At 38.1% G+C, this 25,100-nt stretch overlaps 1 protein-coding gene across 1 annotated transcript; it reads left to right on the top strand.

Annotated features, from left to right (window-relative positions):
• The first annotated feature begins 3,949 nt into the window (after window positions 1-3,949).
• Window positions 3,950-23,981, top strand: LOC148064655 (caspase recruitment domain-containing protein 10). The gene is made up of 23 exons (XM_087809437.1): window positions 3,950-4,025; window positions 8,179-8,418; window positions 9,590-9,727; window positions 9,784-9,970; window positions 12,361-12,499; window positions 14,088-14,282; window positions 14,340-14,459; window positions 14,967-15,092; window positions 15,893-16,060; window positions 16,119-16,235; window positions 18,580-18,607; window positions 18,671-18,702; window positions 18,813-18,901; window positions 18,966-19,012; window positions 19,135-19,267; window positions 19,328-19,517; window positions 19,577-19,700; window positions 20,263-20,503; window positions 22,295-22,470; window positions 22,537-22,695; window positions 22,752-22,855; window positions 22,915-23,034; window positions 23,104-23,981. The coding sequence occupies exons 1-23, from the start codon at window positions 4,019-4,021 to the stop codon at window positions 23,305-23,307; spliced, it is 3,084 nt and encodes a 1,027-aa protein (XP_087665563.1). The 5' UTR covers window positions 3,950-4,018; the 3' UTR covers window positions 23,308-23,981.
• Window positions 23,982-25,100: the final 1,119 nt, after the last annotated feature.

Raw genomic sequence — 25,100 nt, 5'->3', positions numbered from 1 at the left:
TATTGTTATATTTTTGTATGTTATATGTTGTATTTTATATGTTGTATGTTATTTTTAAGTTTCTGTTCTATTTACACATTTACTTTTGTTGTTCTCTGAAGTTTTCACGGTGAACTTGAAGATCAAACTAAAGTATAGCAGTCGCTAGAAAACCACGTGTTTACTTACATTCATTACATTCATTAAACTTTAATATTTGCAACAGAATTCTACTTTATTTTATTCATATTTTTTTATTCTTATTATTCCATTGGTTTATTTTCTAAAGCCACAATAACAAACTACAACATTGGTAAATAAAAATAACTTTCTTTAAATTTGAAATCAATTGACAAACTTTTATTTTATATTTTTGTTTATTATTATCGTCACGAAACTATACTATTTTGTTGTGTATTTTTTAAACATAGAAATACTTTAATTCATTAAGTATTTTAATGTTTAACTACAGTATACAAGCTTCCTGTTTTATTTGAATATTAATTCACATTTTTACGTAACTTAAAAATGAAGTATTTTTCAAAGTATTTCTTCTCTGATCGTTGACAAATATTAATACAAAAGTGTGTCGTACCTTTGACGCTCATGTTCCTCCATAAATCCACTGATAATCCACAGAGAAGTTCCTCCCGATCTCACCCGGACCAGCCGCTCTCTGGTCCCAGCTCCGGTTCTGACCCGGACTCTTGGACCGACACAAAGACACGACTGTCCACCTGGTCCTGCCCCCCCGACAGGAATCTGGAATATTCCCTGAAAGATGTTTTTTCTTCTCTAGAGCCGGGAATGTTGTCCTCTAAGGTTTCAGGGACAGAGGAGGCTCTGTGTGTCGTGGGGACCCCGACTGTGGGGGGGCGGGCGGGGGGGGGGGGCACCTGGAGGTGATGGCAGACGGGTCTGAGACGGGTCTGAGCCTCGGTGTCACGAAGAAACCACCAAAGTATCTTCAGTTTAAATCTTTAATGTTTGGACTTTGAGGCGAAGAACAGACTCTGTTACACTCTGAGGTCCAGAGTTAGGAGGAAGCCCAGGGCGAGGCTGAGGCTGAAGCATGAAGGTCATCATGAAGGTCATCGGTCTGGACAGAAGCATGAGAAGGTCATCATGAAGGTCATCGGTCTGGACAGAAGCATGAGAAGGTCATCATGAAGGTCATCGGTCTGGACAGAAGCATGAGAAGGTCATCATGAAGGTCATCGGTCTGGACAGAAGCATGAGAAGGTCATCATGAAGGTCATCGGTCTGGACAGAAGCATGAGAAGGTCATCATGAAGGTCATCGGTCTGGACAGAAGCATGAGAAGGTCATCATGAAGGTCATCGGTCTGGACAGAAGCATGAGAAGGTCATCATGAAGGTCATCGGTCTGGACAGAAGCATGAGAAGGTCATCATGAAGGTCATCGGTCTGGACAGAAGCATGAGAAGGTCATCATGAAGGTCATCGGTCTGGAGGCTCCTTGACTGGACAGAAGGACGAGAAGTTGATGGTTCTGGACCTGGAGACCAACGTTGACCAGAACCTGGTCCAGGACGGTGGGGTTGTACTCCTGGTCCCTCTGTGGACCCAGGTGGGTGGAGAAGAACAGAACCTCCTGGATTACAGTTAGTCCAGTTTGAGTGACTCTCAAACCTCCGCAGGAGCCGAGGTCCAACACAAGGGAATAACAATTACGAGCCATAACATGAGATTCACATCTTAACGACACAAACACAAAAATATGAAAATCTTAGAAAATTGTTTTCATCGATTGATTGAAGTAACTTTTATTTTTATTTAAACAACTTTTCTTTGGATGAAGCAACTTTTTTTTTTCTAAAGAACTTTTTTAAATGATGCAACTTTTTGGATTTCAATATTTTTGAAGAGACACATTTTTTTCATGATTTCTTTGAAGCAAAAATATTATTTTTTTGATTGAAAGATTTTTTTTTTTCAATCAAGCGACTTTTTTTAAACAAATTATTTTTTTATTTAAGCGACTTTATTCAGATTTAAATATTCATTCGTTCTAACAACTTCTCCTTCAATGCAGTAACTTTGTTTTAAATATTTGTTTGAATTAAAATAACTTTTCTTTTGATTGCTTCATTTTTTCTATTGGATTTTTTTAAATAAAGCGATTTTTTTTGGCGATTTTACTTTTATTATTTCTTTAAAATGTTTTCCTATTTCTAAAAAAATGTTTTAATGATGCAACTTTTCTTTGTTTTTTAATTGAAGTATTTTTTCCATTCATTTTTTTATTTTTATTTAAACGACTTTTCCTTTGATTGAAGAAACTTTTTAATTTGAAAATACTATTTTCCACTGAAATAACTTTTTACCGTTTTTTTTCTGAAGCAACTTATTTCTGATTGAAAGATTTTTATTCAAACAACTTTTCTGTTTTTGATAGATTTATTTTATTTATTTTGGACCAAAACACGGATTTTGTTTGACAATAAAAAGTTTTTATATTTTTTACTGAATTTGATTCTTATTGAATCAACTTTATTGATTAAACGATGAAGAAACATATACTTTACTAAAGTAAAGTAAAAGTGATGATGGGCGTGGCTTAGACTCGCACGGCTGTGTGACGTCATTGACGACATGTCGACCCCGTGGACGGAATGATTGATTGATTGATTGATTGATTGATTGATTCTCACCGCGTCCACACACAGAACTGGACGAACCTGCCGAGCCCAGACCTGCAACATCTTCTTATGGATCCGAACCTGCGACAACACTCAAGTTCCTGTTGACCCAGTTCTGACTTGGTTCTGTTCCAGTTTAAACTGGTTTACACTGAATGAATTTGACTTAAATGATGACGTCATCATCACCAGACGAATCAGGTTCATTTGATAAAAAACGTGTAAACAACAAACAATATTCATCTAGTTTTAAACGTGTTTTCTTTCATATTTCACTAGTTATTGACAAATAATAGTAATAATAGCTTTATTTAGAACTAGACTGTGACGTGTTGATAATCAATAAAGGCGCTATATAAATAGAGATTATTATTATTATTATTATTAATTAATAGAATGAATACCATTGTATTTATATGTGTGAACGTTAAAAAATAATACTTATCTCGCGTTTGAATCGATAAATGACTTTGAGACATTATGATATTTTCCTTACACATATTAATGTGTATTTTATAAACAATGTTCGCTAAGATTATTCAGTGTATCGATCTCTTTTCTTTCACTTGTGCAGTGATCGACTCCAGCCAGCAGAGGGAGATGTTCACCAAGTTGTGTGTCCGTCGTCTTGTGAGTTAAAAAAATATCTCATGCGTTAAAAAAACAGAAAAAGTAAAAATGTACTTTTTAAAGTCTAGTTAAAACATGTATTTTGGATTCTCGGTGAACGTTGATCCTTGTTTGGTTCATTTTTTTAAAGAATGTTTCTTTTTTTTTTTTTTAAACATTCTGCTTTTTATGAGTGGAAACACCTGCTAGAATTTAACTAGATGACGTCATCGTGTTAATGGCTACATTCATTAACGTCATTCGTACTTTAAACGTTTAAATGATTATTCTTTTTTAATTTTTCTCGCGTCTATTAGATTGGTGGTTAAGTTATTTTTCGTTGCGAAAAAAAAAGATATAAATAAAGAAGAAACTAAAAAACTAAAGGGTTAAAAACCAGACTCGCCAACACACCTGCGCATGACTCACCCAGTCACGTGACTCACCGAGTCCAGCAGTCACATGACTCATGTTACAGTTTGTAAGTCAAGCTCTCTCACACACTTTCTTTTTTTAAACGGAAAGAAGGGAAAGTAAAATTTAAAACGGAACTATACATGTTAAATTAAACAGGATATATGTAATTGATAATAGGTTTATAATTAATTGAAAAAAGTAAAATATTTAACTTCAGTTTACGATCACGTGACAAGGGAGCCCCTCTTGCGCATGTGCGAACCAGGTGACGCCCACTGAGCAGAACTTTGGACCAGATCAGAACCAGAAGAAAGAATATGATCATCGATCGCAAGAAGCTCGACTGACAACATGAGCGGTGAGTCCAGAAACGTATTCTTTATAAACTTATTTAAATGTTGTGACTGAAACATCTGCCCGGACCACTTTGTTAGTGACACACGATATTTATTTACAAATAAAAATAATTATTATTATTATTGTTTTCACGTCTTCTGTTGTGTTTGGACTGTAAATGAATAAATCAAACACGAGTTAAATTAAAGGTAAATGCGTTGTTTGTAAACATGTCTAAAGTAGGTCAATTGTTGTCTTTAACTTTCATATATTGTTCCGAACATTTTGGTTAAACTACAGAAACTATGATCGTAAAGTAAACGCAATGAATTAAACGTCAATGAAACTGTTTTTTCTCACGGAGAGACTTTTACATTCAATGCTTAAAATACACTGAAACAAGCAAAAATACTAAAATACAATATTGTGCAATAAAAAATACAAACTATAACTAAATACTTTAACATGTTAACAGTTATAATATGTGTCTTTTTTTCAGGTCCCATTTTTTCAAGTATATATATATTTTTAAAAATATTTCTTGTAGTTAAAGTTTGTAGTTTTTTAAAATCGTGTTGCACATGTTTTTTCTTTAGACATAAACTTCTTAATCTTCTTTTTTCTGAGTCATCAAGACCTGCAGCCTTTAAAGGTGATTTAAACTGTTTTTGATATTTAAGTAAATATCTTTTTTACATTTAAAAGTTTCTATTGAAGTCACTTCAGTGAGTTTAGTTCAGATCTTTGTCTAATTGTCATGTTTATTCACTTATTAAGGATGAAGAGAATTCTATTCATCTCACACAGAAACTATGAACCTGGTGATGGTTTTGTTTTGAAAAGATCGTTCGCAGTAAAAACCTCCGGATGATTCACACGAACGTCTGTCGCTGAATTTTAATCCAGAACCTTCAGACTTTCCAGGCTGAGATGAAGGAACTTGAAGATGCATCGTGATCGACGACTGTGAGACTTGTTTTGACTGTTGTTCGTACAACGTTTGAACCGTTGAAACTACACTCGTCGTCATTAATGATAATGTCCTGATAAGAAGTAGAAAAAGGTTTCAATCCCCGTGAGTACGAGTGTCTTCTGAGCAGAGATTCCAGACGTGTCAGAACCTGCTGACATACACTGAGACTCTCGTGTTGTTGCAACTGAAACTATCACTTACAAGGAAGTTTATCCTTTTTTTCATTCATTCTATTCTTGTTGTTTCTGTACAAACGTCTGCTGCCGTTTAATATCATGGATTTGTTATCATTACGCACAGAAATTAGAATTAGAAATATTCATTTTCTTTAGATGATATTTCCTTTAAGGTAAAAACTTTATTATTTATTATTTTATATTTATTTTATCAGTCCCACAAGGGGATTTACAGTAAAGTACGTTCTAAATTATTGTTATTAATGCTTGATATAGTTTCAAAGTTGTAACTTAATATTTTTAACATTAAGTCACAAAACTTTCTGTTCAACAATGATTTAAAAAAAAGTATAACTTGAACGTAAACGTATCAAATTAGCATGTTGCTAAGCTAATTGGCTTTATTATTAGATGACAAGGGAATTTAACTTCTTTTTTAATGAGTTTGTTGTTTTTTGAGTAAACTTTTGTAGCTAAAACATCTGCTATGTTAGCTCCTTTGCTAGCAAGAAAAGGAAAGTTGTTTTTGTGTAGCGGTAAGCATCAACTTCATCATCATCATCTTCTTCATCATCATCTTCATCTTCTTCATCATCTTCTTCTTTAGCTTCATCGTCATCATCATCTTTATCTTTATCTTTATCTTTATCTTTATCTTCATCGTCATCATCGTCATCATCATCATCATCATCATCTTCTTCCTCTTTATCTTCTTCATCATCTTCTTCTTTATCTTTATCTTCATCGTCATCGTCATCATCATCATCTTCATCTTCATCTTCATCTTCATCTTCATCTTCATCTTCATCTTCATCTTCATCTTCATCACCGTTGCTGTCGACCAAAGGACTGTTTGGTTGTGACTCATCGTCGGGAACCCCGGGCTCCATGTTGACTTGAATCGGTGTTGCCATAGAGACGACGATGTAGTGTTCGCGCTGTAGCGTCTTTTGTTATCTGGCTGTGAGTCGCGCTGCTGTTGTCATTCCTGAGCTGTGACTGGACGAGACGTGGAGTCAGAAGGTTTTCAGTTAATAGTTATGAATAAGTTACTCGTGAGTTCAATCATTAACTTTATGTCTTTTCTCATGACTTTAAGATTATCAGTCATCAGTTTAATTAATGATTCAACATTTTTATTCAAACTTTTTTTTCTTTAGTGCATTGAATTTTTTTATATATATATAATTAAATCCTATCATTTCCATTTTGAAAAGTTTTTTGTTTTTTTAATACTTGAATTAAAATGAATGCATTTTTTTTTAGAAAGAAGGAATTATTTAAATAATTATAATAATACAAAAAATGTTCTAAATTCAATATTTTGTCATTCATAGTATTTTAATTCAATATATAAATGTTGGTATAATAGAGTCTCCAGACTAAACCAACAGAGCTCAGAGCTACTGATCAAACTTTCAGCCAATCATGTGACTGATGGAATAAAACATGTTTAGATTGAATTTAAAAGATATAATAAAAATAAATCTTGAATTCTGGAAAAACATAATTATTGGAATATTATCAAACCCTGTGTGAAGAAATTTGAATTCAAAAAATTGAATGATCTAAAAAAATAAATCCAACCCTTTAATATAAGGAATTAATTAAATTATTATATAAAACATATATTTAAAACATGTATTTAATATAATTCAATTGCTTAAAGTATATTTCCAAAATGCTTTTTTTTCCCAAAATAATACTGACAGAACATGATAAAAAGTCTGAGACAGTAGTAACATAATTACCCCAAAATAATACTGACAGAACATGATAAAAAGTCTGAGACAGTAGTAACATAATTACCCCCAAAGTAATACTGACAGAACATGATAAAAAGTCTGAGACAGTAGTAACATAATTACCCCCAAAGTAATACTGACAGAACATGATAAAAAGTCTGAGACAGTAGTAACATAATTACCCCAAAATAATACTGACAGAACATGATAAAAAGTCTGAGACAGTAGTAACATAATTACCCCCAAAGTAATACTGACAGAACATGATAAAAAGTCTGAGACAGTAGTAACATAATTACCCCCAAAGTAATACTGACAGAACATGATAAAAAGTCTGAGACAGTAGTAACATAATTACCCCCAAAGTAATACTGACAGAACATGATAAAAAGTCTGAGACAGTAGTAACATAATTACCCCCAAAGTAATACTGACAGAACATGATTAAAAAGTCTGAGACAGTAGTAACATAATTACCCCCAAAGTAATACTGACAGAACATGATAAAAAGTCTGAGACAGTAGTAACATAATTACCCCCAAAGTAATACTGACAGAACATGATAAAAAGTCTGAGACAGTAGTAACATAATTACCCCTAAAGTAATACTGACAGAACATGATAAAAAGTCTGAGACAGTAGTAACATAATTACCCCCAAAGTAATACTGACAGAACATGATAAAAAGTCTGAGACAGTAGTAACATAATTACCCCCAAAGTAATACTGACAGAACATGATAAAAAGTCTGAGACAGTAGTAACATAATTACCCCAAAATAATACTGACAGAACATGATAAAAAGTCTGAGACAGTAGTAACACAATTATCCCAAAATAATACTGACAGAACATGATAAAAAGTCTGAGACAGTAGTAACATAATTACCCTTCAAAATAATACTGACAGAACATGATAAAAAGTCTGAGACAGTAGTAACATAATTACCCCCAAAGTAATACTGACAGAACATGATAAAAAGTCTGAGACAGTAGTAACATAATTACCCCCAAAGTAATACTGACAGAACATGATAAAAAGTCTGAGACAGTAGTAACTGTAGTAACTTGAGTATATTTCCATTAAATAATTTAGAAAATATTCTATTTTTAATCGAATTATTCAAAAGAATACAACAAATAAACTACACAACAAATGTAAACATTAACTTATTAATATATATATATATTCAACCTGCTTATAAACTCCACCTCGTTTGCTTGAAAACGATGATTAACAACCAGGACTAGTTGACGACGTCTCAAGTGTCGCGGCCTGCAGGTGTGACGGCGTGGGAGGAGGACGATGACATCCTGCATCAGGAGGAAGTGAGGTCCACCTGGTCGGAGGAGCGCTGCGAGGAACTCTGGGACAAGGTGGAGGGCGTTCGTCACAAACTCACCCGGATCCTCAACCCGGCCAAACTCACGCCGTACCTGCGCCAGTGCAAGGTCATCGACGAGCAGGATGAAGACGAGGTGCTCAACTCCACGCAGTACCCGCTGCGGGTCAGCAAGGCTGGTAGGTCCTGCGTCACCTGGTGGACATGATTTTCGAGACGGTAGTAACATAATTACCCCAAAGCAATACTGACAGAACATGATAAAAAGTCTGAGACAGTAGTAACATAATTACCCCAAAATAATACTGACAGAACATGATAAAAAGTCTGAGACAGTAGTAACATAATTACCCCAAAATAATACTGACAGAACATGGTGAAAAGTCTGATACAATAGTAACACAATTAACTCCAAAATAATACTGACAGAACATGATAAAAAGTCTGCTACAATAGTAACATAATTACCCCCAAAATAATACTGACCGAACATGATAAGAAGTCTGATACAATAGTAACATAATTACCCCCAAAATAATACTGACCGAACATGATAAGAAGTCTGATACAATAGTAAAACAATTACCCCCAAAATAATACTGACAGAACATGATAAGAAGTCTGATACAATAGTCAAATAATTACCCCAAATAATACTGACAGAACATGATAAAAAGTCTGATACAATAGTAACATAATTACCCCCAAAAGAATACTGACAGAACATGATAAGAAGTCTGATACAATAGTCAAAGAAATACCCCAAATAATACTGACAGAACATGATAAAAAGTCTGATACAATAGTAACATAATTACCCCCAAAATAATACTGACAGAACATGATAAGAAGTCTGATACAATGGTAACATAATTACCCCCAAAATAATGAAAAGGTTGATACAATGGTCTAAGAATTACTCCAAAATAATACTGGCAGATTATGATAAAAGTTGGATACAATAGTCCCAAAATTGCCCCCAAATAATACCGACAGAACACAATTTAAAGTCTCATACAATGAAATAAATGTACCCAAAATAATATTGTCAGAACAAAACAAAATGTCTACTACTATTGTAAAAAGAAATAAAATAATACTAACATTTAAAAAAGTTTGGATACACTCAAATAAGTTGACCCCAAGATAATACTGGCAGAAGGAAACCGAGATAATCCTCAGTCTGGTCTGGAAGACGTTGATGTTTGTCTCGCAGAAGAACGAGGGATGAGCAGGAATGTGAGATGAAAGGAGAGTAAGTACAGGGAGAGAAGAACATCTGCTCAGAAAGTCATGTGTCAGCAGTTTTCACCAGTGACTCATCGAATCATCCCCACGTTTGTGGCCAAGGTCGTCTGCTGGACATCCTGCGAGGTCAAGGTCAGAGAGGGATCCAGGCCTTCATGGAGTCTCTGGAGTTCTACCACCCGGAGCAGTTCACGCAGCTGACGGGTCAGCAGCCCATGCAGCGCTGCTCGCTCATCCTGGGTACGACCTCCCGCCCGCCGCATGTCGGCGACCTCTGACCTCCGCTGTGTCCCCAGACGAGGAGGGTCCGGAGGGTCTGACCCAGTTCCTGCTGCTGGAGGTCCGGAAGCTGAGGGAGCAGCTGCGCCACAGTCGCGTGTGCGAGCGACGCCTGTCGCAGCGATGCCGCGTCGCTGAGGACGAGCGCGGAAGAGCCGAGCGTAGAGCTCAAGACCTGCGTCACGACCGGCTGCAGCTGGAGAGGTTCTGACTCGCACCAGTGTTCTGACCCGCACCAGTGTTCTGACTCGCACCAGTGTTCTGACCCGCACCAGTGTTCTGACCCGCACCAGTGTTCTGACCCGCACCAGTGTTCTGACCCGCACCAGTGTTCTGACCCGCACCAGTGTTCTGACTCGCACCAGTGTTCTGACCCGCACCAGTGTTCTGACCCGCACCAGTCTTCTCTTCTGACCCGCACCAGTGTTCTGACCCGCACCAGTGTTCTGACCCGCACCAGTGTTCTGACCCGCACCAGTGTTCTGACCCGCACCAGTCTTCTGACCCGCACCAGTCTTCTGACCCGCACCAGTCTTCTGACCCGCACTAGTCTTCTGACCCGCACCAGTGTTCTGACCCGCACCAGTCTTCTCTTCTGACCCGCACCAGTCTTCTCTTCTGACTAACACCAGTGTTCTCTTCTGACCCGTACCAGTCTTCTCTTCTGACTAACACCAGTCTTCTGACCCGCACCAGTCTTCTGACCCGCACTAGTCTTCTGACCCGCACCAGTGTTCTGACCCGCACCAGTCTTCTCTTCTGACCCGCACCAGTCTTCTCTTCTGACTAACACCAGTGTTCTCTTCTGACCCGTACCAGTCTTCTCTTCTGACCCGCACCAGTCTTCTCTTCTGACCCGCACCAGTGTTCTGACCCGCACCAGTCTTCTCTTCTGACTAACACCAGTGTTCTCTTCTGACCCGCACCAGTCTTCTCTTCTGACTCGCTCCAGTCTTCTCTTCTGACTCGCACCAGTCTTCTCTTCTGACTCGCACCAGTCTTCTCTTCTGACTCGCTCCAGTCTTCTCTTCTGACTCGCACCAGTCTTTTCTTCTGACTCGCTCCAGTCTTCTCTTCTGACTCGCACCAGTCTTCTCTTCTGACTCGCTCCAGTCTTCTCTTCTGACTCGCACCAGTCTTCTCTTCTGACTCGCTCCAGTCTTCTCTTCTGACTCGCACCAGTTTTTTCTTCTGACTCGCTCCAGTCTTCTCTTCTGACTCGCACCAGTCTTCTCTTCTGACTCGCACCAGTCTTCTCTTCTGACTCGCACCAGTCTTTTCTTCTGACTCGCTCCAGTCTTCTCTTCTGACTCGCACCAGTCTTCTCTTCTGACTCGCACCAGTCTTCTCTTCTGACTCGCTCCAGTCTTCTCTTCTGACTCGCACCAGTCTTTTCTTCTGACTCGCTCCAGTCTTCTCTTCTGACTCGCACCAGTCTTCTCTTCTGACTCGCACCAGTCTTCTCTTCTGACTCGCACCAGTCTTTTCTTCTGACTCGCTCCAGTCTTCTCTTCTGACTCGCACCAGTCTTCTCTTCTGACTCGCACCAGTCTTCTCTTCTGACTAACACCAGTCTTCTGACCCGCACCAGTCTTCTGACCCGCACTAGTCTTCTCTTCTGACTCGCACCAGTCTTCTCTTCTGACTAACACCAGTCTTCTGACCCGCACCAGTCTTCTGACCCGCACTAGTCTTCTCTTCTGACTCGCTCCAGTCTTCTCTTCTGACTCGCACCAGTCTTCTCTTCTGACTCGCTCCAGTCTTCTCTTCTGACTCGCACCAGTCTTCTGACTCGCACCAGTCTTTTCTTCTGACTCGCACCAGTCTTCTCTTCTGACTAACACCAGTCTTCTGACCCGCACCAGTCTTCTGACCCGCACTAGTCTTCTCTTCTGACTCGCTCCAGTCTTCTCTTCTGACTCGCACCAGTCTTCTCTTCTGACTCGCTCCAGTCTTCTCTTCTGACTCGCTCCAGTCTTCTCTTCTGACTCGCACCAGTCTTCTCTTCTGACTCGCTCCAGTCTTCTCTTCTGACTCGCTCCAGTCTTCTCTTCTGACTCGCTCCAGTCTTCTCTTCTGACTCGCACCAGTCTTCTCTTCTGACTCGCTCCAGTCTTCTCTTCTGACTCGCTCCAGTCTTCTCTTCTGACTCGCTCCAGTCTTTTCTTCTGACTCGCTCCAGTCTTCTCTTCTGACCCGCACCAGTCTTCTGACTCGCACCAGTCTTTTCTTCTGACTCGCACCAGTCTTCTCTTCTGACTCGCTCCAGTCTTCTCTTCTGACTCGCACCAGTCTTCTCTTCTGACTCGCTCCAGTCTTCTCTTCTGACTCGCTCCAGTCTTCTCTTCTGACTCGCTCCAGTCTTCTCTTCTGACTCGCTCCAGTCTTCTCTTCTGACTCGCTCCAGTCTTCTCTTCTGACCCGCACCAGTCTTCTCTTCTGACTCGCTCCAGTCTTCTCTTCTGACTCGCTCCAGTCTTCTCTTCTGACCCGCACCAGTCTTCTCTTCTGACTCGCTCCAGTCTTTTCTTCTGACTCGCTCCAGTCTTCTCTTCTGACCCGCACAGGTCTTGAACCTTCTCTGTGGTCCTCAGGCTGCGTCAGGAAGGAGAGTCTGCAGGTCGGGAGCTGAGTCGACTGAAGGATCGACACCTGGAGCAGGCGGTGAAATATTCCAGAGCTCTGGAGGATCAGAAGAAGAGTTCAGTTCGAGAGAAGGAGCTGCTGAGTCAGGTTATTGTTATTGTTATTGTTATTGTTATTGTTATTGTTATTGTTATTGTTATTGTTATTGTTATTGTTATTGTTATTGTTATTGTCATTGTTATTGTCATTGTTATTGTCATTGTTATTGTCATTGTTATTGTTATTGTTATTGTTATTGTTATTGTTATTGTTATTGTCATTGTCATTGTTATTGTTATTGTTATTATTTGTTTTATTGTCGTTGTTATTAACATTATTAATCATATCATATATTTGTTGTTACTAGTATTATAAGTTAGATGGCTGTGGTTAGTAGTATTATTGTTGTTGTTCGTTAATATCATAGTTATAATTATTACTATAATAATTACTTGTTACTAGTATAATTATCGTGGTGTTGTTAATAAGTCAGTAAGTAAGTACATGTTATTTGTAAAGATGTTTCTAGATCAGGGTCACAAAGAACTTTGGGTCAAACAAAAACAATAATTTATTACTATTATTGTTTTTGTTCTTGATGTTATTGTAATTGTTGTCATCAGTAAGGTTTCTATTGTTGTAGTTGTTATTAGTGCGATTGTAGTTCTTTCAAGTATCTGTTACTACTTTTATAATGATATAATTATACCTCTAAATACTGTTAACTTAATTACACACACACACACACACACACACTCACATTCACACTCACACATACAAACACACACACACACAGACACACTCACACTCACACATACAATCATACACACTCACACAGACACACACAAACTCACACATACAAACACACACTCACACATGCAAACACACACACATACAAACACACACTCACACAGACACACACAAACTCACACAGACACACACACACTCACACATACAAACATACACTCACACATGCAAACACTCACACATACAAACACACACTCACACAAACACACACAAACTCACACAGACACACACACACTCACACATACAAACACACACTCACACATGCAAACACACACACATACAAACACACACTCACACAGACACACACAAACTCACACAGACACACTCACACATACAAACATACACACTCACACAGATACACACACACTCACACATACAAACACACACACATACAAACACACACACACACATACAAACACACACACACTCACACTCACACATACAAACACACACACTCACACATACAAACACAGACACACACACACACACATATAAACACACACACTCTCACACACCTACACACACACACTCACACTCACACACACCTACACACACTCACACACACACACACACACACCTACACACACACACACCTACACACACACACACAGCTACACACACTCACACACACACCTACACACATACACACACACACACACGCACCTACACACACACACACCTACACCTACACACACCAACACACACACACACACACACACCTACACACACACACACACACTCACACTCACACTCACACACACCTACACACACACACTCACACACACCTACACACACACTCACACACACCTACACACACCTACACCTACACACACACACACACACACACACACACACACACACACACTAACCAGCTGGAGTGTGTGTTCAGGTGGAGCAGCTCAAGTCCAGGTTGACAGCAGCTGAAAGTCACAACATGTCGACTCTGGAGAGACCCGTGAAGAGAAACAGTGTTTTGTCCATCACTGGACACCGTTGTTCACCTGCAGCACCAGAACCTTCACTCGCTCACACCCAGGTCCAGATACTGGCCAAGGACTTGGGAAGTCCCGCCTCCGGAGTCATCGTACGTCACTCACCTGCAGGTCTGGGTTCTTGTGCTTCAGTGCAGTGTGTTGTGCAGGCGCTGATGGACATCCTGCAGCAGGACCGCAGGGAGGCAGCGGAGCAAAGGCACGAGCTGTGCAGCATCATCAGCCGCCTGAGGGAGGAGATGCAGGGCAACGAGCAGCACTCGGAGAAGGTTAGTGTTATTACTATTGTTGTTAATATTAATGTTGTTATTACTGTTACTATTATTGTTATTATGTTGTTATTATTATTGTTATTACTGTTGTTATCATTGTTGTTGTTATTACTGTTGTTATTATTATTGTTATTACTGTTTTTATTACTGTTGTTATTATTATTGTTATTAATGTTGTTGTTACTGTTGTTATTATTATTGTTATTACTGTTGTTATTACTGTTGTTATTATTATTGTTATTACTGTTGTTGTTACTGTTGTTATTATTATTGTTATTACTGTTGTTATTATTATTGTTATTACTGTTGTTATTACTGTTGTTATTATTATTGTTATTACTGTTTTTATTACTGTTGTTATTATTATTGTTATTACTGTTGTTGTTACTGTTGTTATTATTATTGTTATTACTGTTGTTGTTACTTTTGTTATTACTGTTGTTGTTACTGTTGTTATTACTGTTGTTATTACTGTTGTCATCCCTGTGGTCGTGGCTCCTGCAGATGGAGGTCCAGAGCGAGCAGCTGCAGCTGAAGGTCCGGACCCTGCAGCTGGACTGTGAGACGGAGCAGAAGAGGAGCGTGTCCTACTTCAACCAGATCATGGAGCTGGAGAAGGAGCGAGACCAGGTCTGGACCTTCTCGTCACTGTTGACCTGCAAGACATTAGCAACAGAGCACCGAGCTGATGATCATGTGCTTCTACATCGTCACGTGATCGTTTGAGCGTCACATGATGGAAGTTTGATCAGTAGCTCTGAGCTCTGTTGCTTTAGTCTGGAGACTCTATTATACCAACATTATTAAATATTATATTGAATTTAAAAGATAATGAATTAAAAAATATTGAATTTCATTAATTATGTGTAAAAATGAAAATGAATTTAGAAAATATTATATTTTCTCCAATTATTAAGAAAATTACAACTATCTTGAAACCAAAAATTATTTTCATCTCATTTTCGATTCGTTTTTTTATGGAAGTGAATCAGTTTCTTCAGTTTATTGATGTTTAATTTAAAAACCGCAAATGTTTCAACTTTTTTTTTTAATTGAAGCATTGAATATTTTTAAAACAAATTCAAGTATTTCTTTAATGAAAGGTTGAATTTGTTTCATTTTTTTTTAAATAATTGAATTAAATATTTCAAATATTTTCATATTAATACATTTTTACACATAGTGTTTGATGTTTTAATTCCAATCATTCAAAAATAAATGTTGTAAATTCAATATTTTTTAATTCATAGTCTTTTAAATTCACTATAAATGTTGGTATAATAGAGTCTCCAGACATTACTAACAGAGCACCGAGCTACTGGATCTTGGATCTCTTTACGACGTCATATGATTGTTGAATTAAAAAAGTTTTTTTCAAATATTGGAATTAAAAGAACATTTAAAAAACCCTTTATTTTGAAAACCCTCAGGCCCTGCGCAGCCGCGACAGCCTGCAGCTGGAGTTCACCGACTGCCTGCTGGACAAGAACCGTCTGCGCAAACGCATGGCGGAGCTGCAGTCCAACCTGGAGCAGCAGCAGCGGGAGCTGGAGCGAGAGCGAGAGCAGCCGCAGCCGAGCAGCTCCTGCCTGCACTGCGTGAGTGTCCGGCCTCGCTGTGATGCGTTCAGGTGTCGAGCCTGTGCTGTGTTTGCAGTCGCACCTGTCCCTGTGCAGCGAGGACCAGTGCTACGACCCCTGCTGCTCGCTGGGCCTCGACCTCAGTCCGCTGGTGCACAACAACAACAACAACAACCACCCGCTGATGCGCAAGGTCTGTAGTACACGCAATATTACAATACAATACATTTATCACTGGGTTTAAATCATATTTACCACATACAAGGTGTTTATAATACGTTTATTACTGGGTTTAAATCATATTTACCACATACAAGGTGTTTATAATACATTTATTACTGGGTTTAAATCATATTTACCACATACAAGGTGTTTATAATACGTTTATTACTGGGTTTAAATCATATTTACCACATACAAGGTGTTTATAATATGTTTATTACTGGGTTTAAATCATATTTACCACATACAAGGTGTTTATAATACATTTATTACTGGGTTTAAATCATATTTACCACATACAAGGTGTTTATAATACATTTATTACTGGGTTTAAATCATATTTACCACATACAAGGTGTTTATAATACGTTTATTACTGGGTTTAAATCATATTTACCACATACAAGGTGTTTATAATACGTTTATTACTGGGTTTAAATCATATTTACCACATACAAGGTGTTTATAATACGTTTATTACTGGGTTTAAATCATATTTACCACATACAAGGTGTTTATAATACGTTTATTACTGGGTTTAAATCATATTTACCACATACAAGGTGTTTATAATACGTTTATTACTGGGTTTAAATCATATTTACCACATACAAGGTGTTTATAATACGTTTATTACTGGGTTTAAATCATATTTACCACGTACAAGGTGTTTATAATACATTTATTACTGGGTTTAAATCATATTTACCACATACAAGGTGTTTATAATACATTTATTACTGGGTTTAAATCATATTTACCACATACAAGGTGTTTATAATACGTTTGTTAAGAAATATAAATTGATCTTTAATACATTCATAACAAGATTACATTTGTTTAATAGATCAAAGTAGATAATATTACGACATTAAAGTAGTTTCAAAATAAATGTATTACGAGGTTAAAGTTGCAAATAATACATTAAGTGAATTGTGAAGTGAATGAAGTTGTATATATAAAATATATATATTTCTATAAAAATACATTTATTAAGAGATTTATATATTTTTTAAATATACATTTATTGAATTATTTATATTCATATAAAAATATGTTTATTGTAATATTTATATTCATATAATGATATGTTAATTACAATATTAATATTGTCTAAAAATACATGTATTACAAGATAATATTTGTATATAAATACATGTACAACAAGATAATATTTGTATAATAATACATGTATTATGAGATAATATTTGTATATAAATGCATGTACAACAAGATAATATTTGTATATAAATGCATGTACAACAAGATAATATTTGTATATAAATGCATGTACAACAAGATAATATTTGTATATAAATGCATGTACAACAAGATAATATTTGTATATAAATGCATGTACAACAAGATAATATTTGTATATAAATGCATGTACAACGAGATAATATTTGTATAATAATACATGTATTACGAGATAATATTTGTATATAAATGCATGTACAACAAGATCATATTTGTATATAAATGCATGTACAACAAGATAATATTTGTATATAAATGCATGTACAACGAGATAATATTTGTATAATAATACATGTATTACGAGATAATATTTGTATATAAATGCATGTACAACGAGATAATATTTGTATAATAATACATGTATTACGAGATAATATTTGTATATAAATACATGTCGTAGGAGATATTTGTCTAAAAATACATGTATTATGAGGTAATATTTGTATAGTAATACCTCAGTATAAATTCAGCAGGTGTTGCTTTTATTTCCAAATAAACTGTAACATAATTTAAATCCTTTAACGCACCATGATAATTGATGAGGTACCTGAACGCCACATGATAATTGACGAGGCACCTGAACGCACCATGAACGCACCATGATAATTGACGAGGCACCTGAACGCACCATGATAATTGACGAGGCACCTGAACGCACCATGATAATTGACGAGGCACCTGAACGCACCATGATAATGGACGAGGCACCTGAACGCACCATGATAATTGACGAGGCACCTGAACGCACCATGATAATGGACGAGGTACCTGAACGCACCATGATAATGGACGAGGTACCTGAACGCACCATGATAATGGACGAGGTACCTGAACGCACCATGATAATGGACGAGGTACCTGAACGCACCATGATAATGGACGAGGTACCTGAAAGCACCATGATAATGGACGAGGTACCTGAACGCACCAGTAAATATTGATACATTCTTGTGGCGTCACAAAAACACTTCCTGCTGCAGCAGCTGTTATTAAATGCATGGTTGTGTGAGCGTGTTCGTACTCGCACCCTCTCACTGTCACTCTCGTCCTCGCAGGCGCCCCCTAGAGGACAGCACGACGAAGGTGAGCGCGTCCGACGTCAAGTCTGGACACGACGCTGACGCTTGTTCTTCGCTCTCTTCACAGACTCCAACTCCGAGGAGTTCCTGCTGTCGTCCGTGAGTTACCCAGAGTGCACCTCTCCGTGTTTAGACGCGACCCCCGCGCGTGTCGTTCCTCGCTCCTCCTCACGGGGGCGCCACAACACTGACCCGATGATCTCTCGCAGACCGAAGACAACGAGAAGGAGATCAACCGTCTCTCCACCTTCCCCTTCCCTCCGTGCGTCAACTCCATCAACCGGCGCTTCAACACCGAGTCAGTGCCACGCTTGACCTTTGACCTTTGACCTCCCTTTTAAATCCACCCTCTCCCGCGGCAGGTTCGACCTGGACTCCTGGGGCAGCGACGAGAACGACAACATCGCAGGTTCACCTCCGTCTTTGATAGACCTTTAAATACAGTGTGCAGAAAGGCATCATGGGAGTTCAGGGTTTTGTTAAAGGCTAAGGTCAAAGGTCAGAGTCTTCATCTCTTCATCGCGTCTGCAGGGGCAGAGGGGGAACCCTCCTTATGGGACTCTTGGACTTCACTGCACTCGCACCTCTTCCCCCCGGACCTGGTCCACCTGCCCGCGGTCCCGCCTCACGGACCCGCCCCAGAACCCGCCCCAGAACCCCCCAGGTACCGTAGAACCCCAGCCGTGTCCTGGAGAGTATGACAGTGTTTCTCTCTCTCCCTCAGTGCCCCCCCGCTCTCCCCCCCGCTCTCCCCGCCCTCCCCCTCCACCCCCCCGTCCCAGCCCGGCAGAACCAACCTGGCCGACGACCTGTGCATCGTGGGGGGGAACCGGACCGGGGTCTTCGTGAGCCAGGTGAGGCCCGGCTCGGCTGCCGAGCGCCTGGGCCTGAAGGAGGGCAGCGAGCTGCTGGAGGTGAGTCACGTCTCCGGGTCACTCGTGCGGGAATTGAACCCGAGACTCTCGTGCTGCAGCTGCAGGGGGTTCTGTTCGGGGGAGGCAGCGTGGTTCTGAACCAGTGCACGGCCGAGGTGGCCCACTTCTCTCTGCAGTGGTGGACGGAACCAGACACTCTGAAGCATCGCAGCAACCCAGAGGGTGAATCTGATTTATTTATTTTATTTTATTTTATTTTATTTTATTTTATTTTATTTTATTTTATTTTATTTTATTTTAATTTTTTTTATATATTTTTATTTATTTATTTTTATTTTATTTTATTTTATTTATGTTGCTTTGTTTTATTTTTTATTTTTTTGCTATAATTTGTTTTTATCTTTTTTTCCCTTTTTTTTTAGCTTTGTTTTGTTTTAGTGGATTTTATTTACAGATATAAATGTACTTTTCATGATATAAAAACTAATGTTATTCGTTTCATTTCCCTAAAATAATCGTTTGTATTTTAAAGGTAGTTTATATTATAATTCAATCATTTAAGCAGATCATGATATTAACATTTTTATTGACTTTTAATCATTTAAAAAACACGAAACAAATATTCAAATTACAAAATACATTTTTGGATTTAAGTATCAAAGTATATCTGTTTAAAAATCTTTATTTTTTAATTCAATTATTGAATCAAATAAAATTAAACTTTAAACGATTTAAACTGTTCAATAATCAAAGTTTTCATTTAAACATGCTTTGAATCGAACAGGGTTCTCGAGGCTCCTCTCTCAGATCTCCTCGCCAGACTCTCCGGGCCCCGATTCCTTCTACGTGAGGGTCAACCTCAGCCTGGACCCTGTGGGGGAGCCCCCCTCCCTGAGCGTGACCTGTGACGACATCGTCCACGTGACCGACACCAGGTACAAGGGCAGGTATCAGTGGCGCTGCTCTCTGGTGGACAAACGCAGTACTGCAGCCCTGCAGACAGGAACCATGCCCAACTACAACAGGTGCTTTATTTTATTATTTCAACTACAACAGGTGCTTTATTTTATTATTTCAACTACAACAGGTGCTTTATTTTATTATTTAATCTACAACAGGTGCTTTATTTTATTATTTCATCTACAACAGGTGCTTTATTTTATTATTTTAACTACAACAGGTGCTTTATTTTATTATTTTAACTACAACAGGTGCTTTATTTTATTATTTTAACTACAACAGGTGCTTTATTTTATTATTTTAACTACAACAGGTACTTTATTTTATTATTTTAACTACAACAGGTGCTTTATTTTATTATTTTAACTACAACAGGTGCTTTATTTTATTATTTCAACTACAACAGGTGCTTTATTTTATTATTTAATCTACAACAGGTGCTTTATTTTATTATTTCATCTACAACAGGTGCTTAATTTTATTATTTTAACTACAACAGGTGCTTTATTTTATTATTTCATCTACTACAGGTGCTTAATTTTATTATTTTAACTACAACAGGTGCTTTATTTTATTATTTCATCTACAACAGGTGCTTTATTTTATTATTTCATCTACAACAGGTGCTTTATTTTATTATTTCATCTACAACAGGTGCTTTATTTTATTATTTCATCTACAACAGGTGCTTAATTTTATTATTTTAACTACAACAGGTGCTTTATTTTATTATTTCAACTACAACAGGTGCTTTATTTTATTATTTCATCTACAACAGGTGCTTTATTTTATTATTTCAACTACAACAGGTGCTTTATTTTATTATTTCAGCTACAACAGGTGCTTTATTTTATTATTTCATCTACAACAGGTGCTTTATTTTTTTATTTCAGCTACAACAGGTGCTTTATTTTATTATTTCATCTACTACAGGTGCTTTATTTTTTTATTTCAGCTACAACAGGTGCTTTATTTTTTTATTTCAGCTACAACAGGTGCTTTATTTTATTATTTCATCTACTACAGGTGCTTTATTTTATTATTTCATCTACAACAGGTGCTTTATTTTTTTATTTCAGCTACAACAGGTGCTTTATTTTATTATTTCATCTACTACAGGTGCTTTATTTTATTATTTCATCTACAACAGGTGCTTTATTTTTTTATTTCAGCTACAACAGGTGCTTTATTTTATTATTTCATCTACAACAGGTGCTTTATTTTATTATTTCATCTACTACAGGTGCTTTATTTTATTATTTCATCTACAACAGGTGCTTTATTTTATTATTTTAACTACAACAGGTGCTTAATTTTATTATTTTAATTACTACTTTTCCTAAATTCAATATTTTTTCATTCATAGTCTTTTCAATTCAATATAATTGTTTCAGTATAATACTCAGACGTGACCAACAGAGCACAGAGCTACTGGATCAAACTTAAGCCAATCATGCGACGCACAGACGATCATGTGACGATGGGTTAGTAAAGGATTAACTAATGCTAGATTTACAGCTGAACCGTAAGTGAGCGCGAGTGACTCTGTGCTCGATTGGATTGGTCTGGTAAGATGTCACTATTATACCAACATTTTAAGATTGAATTTAAAGGACTACAAATGAAAAGATATTGAATTTAAAACATTTATTTTATAACTATTGGAGTTAGAAGATCAAATGTGTAAAAATATCATTCTTTTTTGAAATATTCACATTTATCACATTTAATCCTATTGTTTTAAATGACCTGCCAATATATCAATGAATCAATTCAATCATTTGAAAACATTTCAAAGAAAACCAAGTTTGAGTCACATTGATCCAGTACCACTGATGCTCTGCTGTATCCTCTAGAGCTCAGCAGCTGCTGCTGGTGCGTCTGAGGAAACTGGCCGTGGAGCAGAAGGACGTGAAGAAGAAGAAGTTCGTCAAGAAAACCCCCGGACACGTGCGACTGGTCAAGGCGGTGGAGCCGGCGGGTCGGGGGGGCGTAGGCTCCGCCCCTCAGGTCCTCTACACCCTCAGCAAACGTGAGAGAGCGAGCGGCCCCGGCTAGCTGGGACGATAGGTCTTGACCGGGGGGAAGTGTTTTTCAGGTCACGAGGAGCACCTGATCCCCTACAGCCTGGTGCAGCCGGTGACCCCCCAGAAGAAGAGGCCGGTCATCTTCTCCCCGTCCCTGCTGTCCCGGGGTCTCATCGAGAGGCTGCTGCAGCCCGTGGACTCCGGCCTGAGGTTCGACACCTGCCCGCCAGGTAAGACCTTCTCATATCGACGTCTGACCCGAATGAAAGACCACGTTACCTTGAAGAACCGCTGGAGGCGTCGGAGCGCCGGGACGGACGCGTGTTCCTGCTGGACCAGGACCGGACTCTGGGGATCCGCCTGCAGAAGATCCAGGAGGTCATGAGTCAGGTAAACGTCTCCGGCCTCGTCGTCGTGGCGACGCAGGTTCTGAAGGGCCGTCCGTGCAGGACAAACACTGTCTGCTGGAGCTGTCGCTGCCCAGCGTGGAGCCTCTGCTGAGACACGGCGTGTACCCCATCGTCATCCACATCCCGCCCAAGAACAAGAAGCACAGGAAGCTCAGGCAGGTGGACCCCGGAGCTCCTGGTCCAGAACCCGCAGGACCTTCTGACACGTCTCGTCCCCCCCGCAGGAAGTTCTTCCCCGGCTGCGGCGACGACGGCGTGATGGAGGAGGCGTGTCAGGCGGAGGAGCTGCTGCTGGAGACGCTACCCATGCTCCACTTCACCCTGGACTCCCGCTCGTGGAGCTGCAGCGAGGAGCTGCTCGCCGCCATCAACGCCGCCATCAGCAGCCAGCAGGGGGCGGTAGCCTGGGTGGAGCCGGACCGGCTGCAGTAGAGACTCTGGATTATAGAGAGCGACACAAACACATGCTTTACAGAGCCTCGGTTCTATCGTTGATGATCAGAGTCATAGAGTAAAATAATACAATTAGACGAAAAAACACATTAAAACTAAATATTCATCAAATCTGGATCAAAGATATTTAGAAAAAACTGTCGAAAGACGCTTCAGTTTCTGATTTAAAGGCTTATTTTGCTTTATTTCAAGATGGTACTGAGGAAAAATATGATTATAGTTGAACACAAACAGCTTTGTTTTCATCTGTTACACATTCACGAGCGTCTACTTTCTAAAAATAAAAAACTTCAAGATTGAGAAGAATGTGGTAAATCTAGTGAAAAAGAGATAAAAGATCAATAATTAAAGAAGTAAAGGTTAGGAATTATTAATATTATAGTTGAGAAAATAATTAAAAAAAACTCATTGTTCATTGTAAAATGTTTTATTTTGTGGGATTAAGGATGAAAAAGTGTTTTTTTCATTTCAAGCGAGTACTTGTACACGGGACCAGGAGTTCTGTAGGTGTTTTTATATTTGGTGTTGCTGGTCAATCCATGGGGTTTTAAATGAAGCTGTGAAGACGTTTAATGGTTTTATTTAGATTCCTGAGTTTCTGAGGAAGATGTTTGTCAAAATACTGTTGTTTTTTTAACCAAATAAAAAGTATTCCTTAAAAAAAATGACCTTTTTTTAACTCGTGAAAAGAATCCGTGATGTTATGACACATCTTTGTGGTTTGTCTCCCCCTGGTGGCCAATCGCGGAGAAACATGTTTTTTTCGAATTAAACAATGTTTTACATTAACAGTTGAATATTTATAAATATTTTCATGTACTTTTTTGTTCGACGTCATAGCTGGAGTTCCTGCGGAGGAAAGTATTCATCTGATCATCCTGGTTTCATGTGTTTAATTCCATCATTTACGACATTTTTTGAATACATTTTCTTTGATTAAACTGGAAGATATTCACGCACATGTCAACATCTTATTTACACAACAATAATCATTGAATCAGAAGCAATTGATTGAAAGTATTTCGCCTCATTCAACCACATATTCATGTACTTGAGAAAATATTACTTGTACTTTTTTGACGCTACAAAGAATTGTTGTCATGGAAACGGCAGCGGAGGAACAAACGTATCTTGAAATAATATCATAAAAACAAAAGAATGTAGATATATATTTAAACTAATCTAATAAAATTGCATGACGTTATATTTGTCTCCCCCTTGTGGTTAGATACGGTGAAACATATTTACTTTGAGTCTAACGTTTAACACCGAGAAGCTTAAATATATATTATAGTTTATATATACATATATATTCTACATGTTGTAAGATTGACCTCGTAATCGTGGGACAAAGGTCAGGTTTTCAAACTACCTTCAATCAATTGAAGTAATCTTCGTCTAATTCAAAAGTTTACGACATATTAAACTATGTATTCTATTATATGGTACTTTGTTCAAGCGTTGATATTTGCGCTTATAAATATATTTACACACAACATAAATACACAGAATCAGAAAACGTTCATTGCCAGTAAACACAACACATGAAAAAAAATATATACATGTAATCATATTTACGAAAGATTTAATTCAACTATGAATCAACTAATGAATTGACACAATATATCACGCTTTATCCAAACATTTAAGGTCATTAAATGAATAAATCTTACTGCCTGTTTGTTTTTTACATGTTATTTTTATTATTAACGTTAGTTTTCGAGTATTTATTCGAGTAATAATATCAGAAAGTGGTTCCTGAGATGTATTTG

This window comes from Callionymus lyra, chromosome 15, assembly GCF_982586985.1.
Source record: "Callionymus lyra chromosome 15, fCalLyr1.hap1.1, whole genome shotgun sequence".
Taxonomy (NCBI): Eukaryota; Metazoa; Chordata; class Actinopteri; order Syngnathiformes; family Callionymidae; genus Callionymus; species Callionymus lyra.
This window is presented reverse-complemented; position numbering and strand designations above follow the sequence as displayed.

What these genes read in the sequence shown, in the direction of transcription:
- LOC148064655 (XM_087809437.1), top strand. An exon ending in TGGAGAAGGAGCGAGACCAG is followed by an intron (nt 15,093 to 15,892) that starts GTCTGGACCTTC and finishes GAAAACCCTCAG; the next exon opens with GCCCTGCGCAGCCGCGACAG. An exon ending in AGGGCAGCGAGCTGCTGGAG is followed by an intron (nt 19,518 to 19,576) that starts GTGAGTCACGTC and finishes CTCGTGCTGCAG; the next exon opens with CTGCAGGGGGTTCTGTTCGG.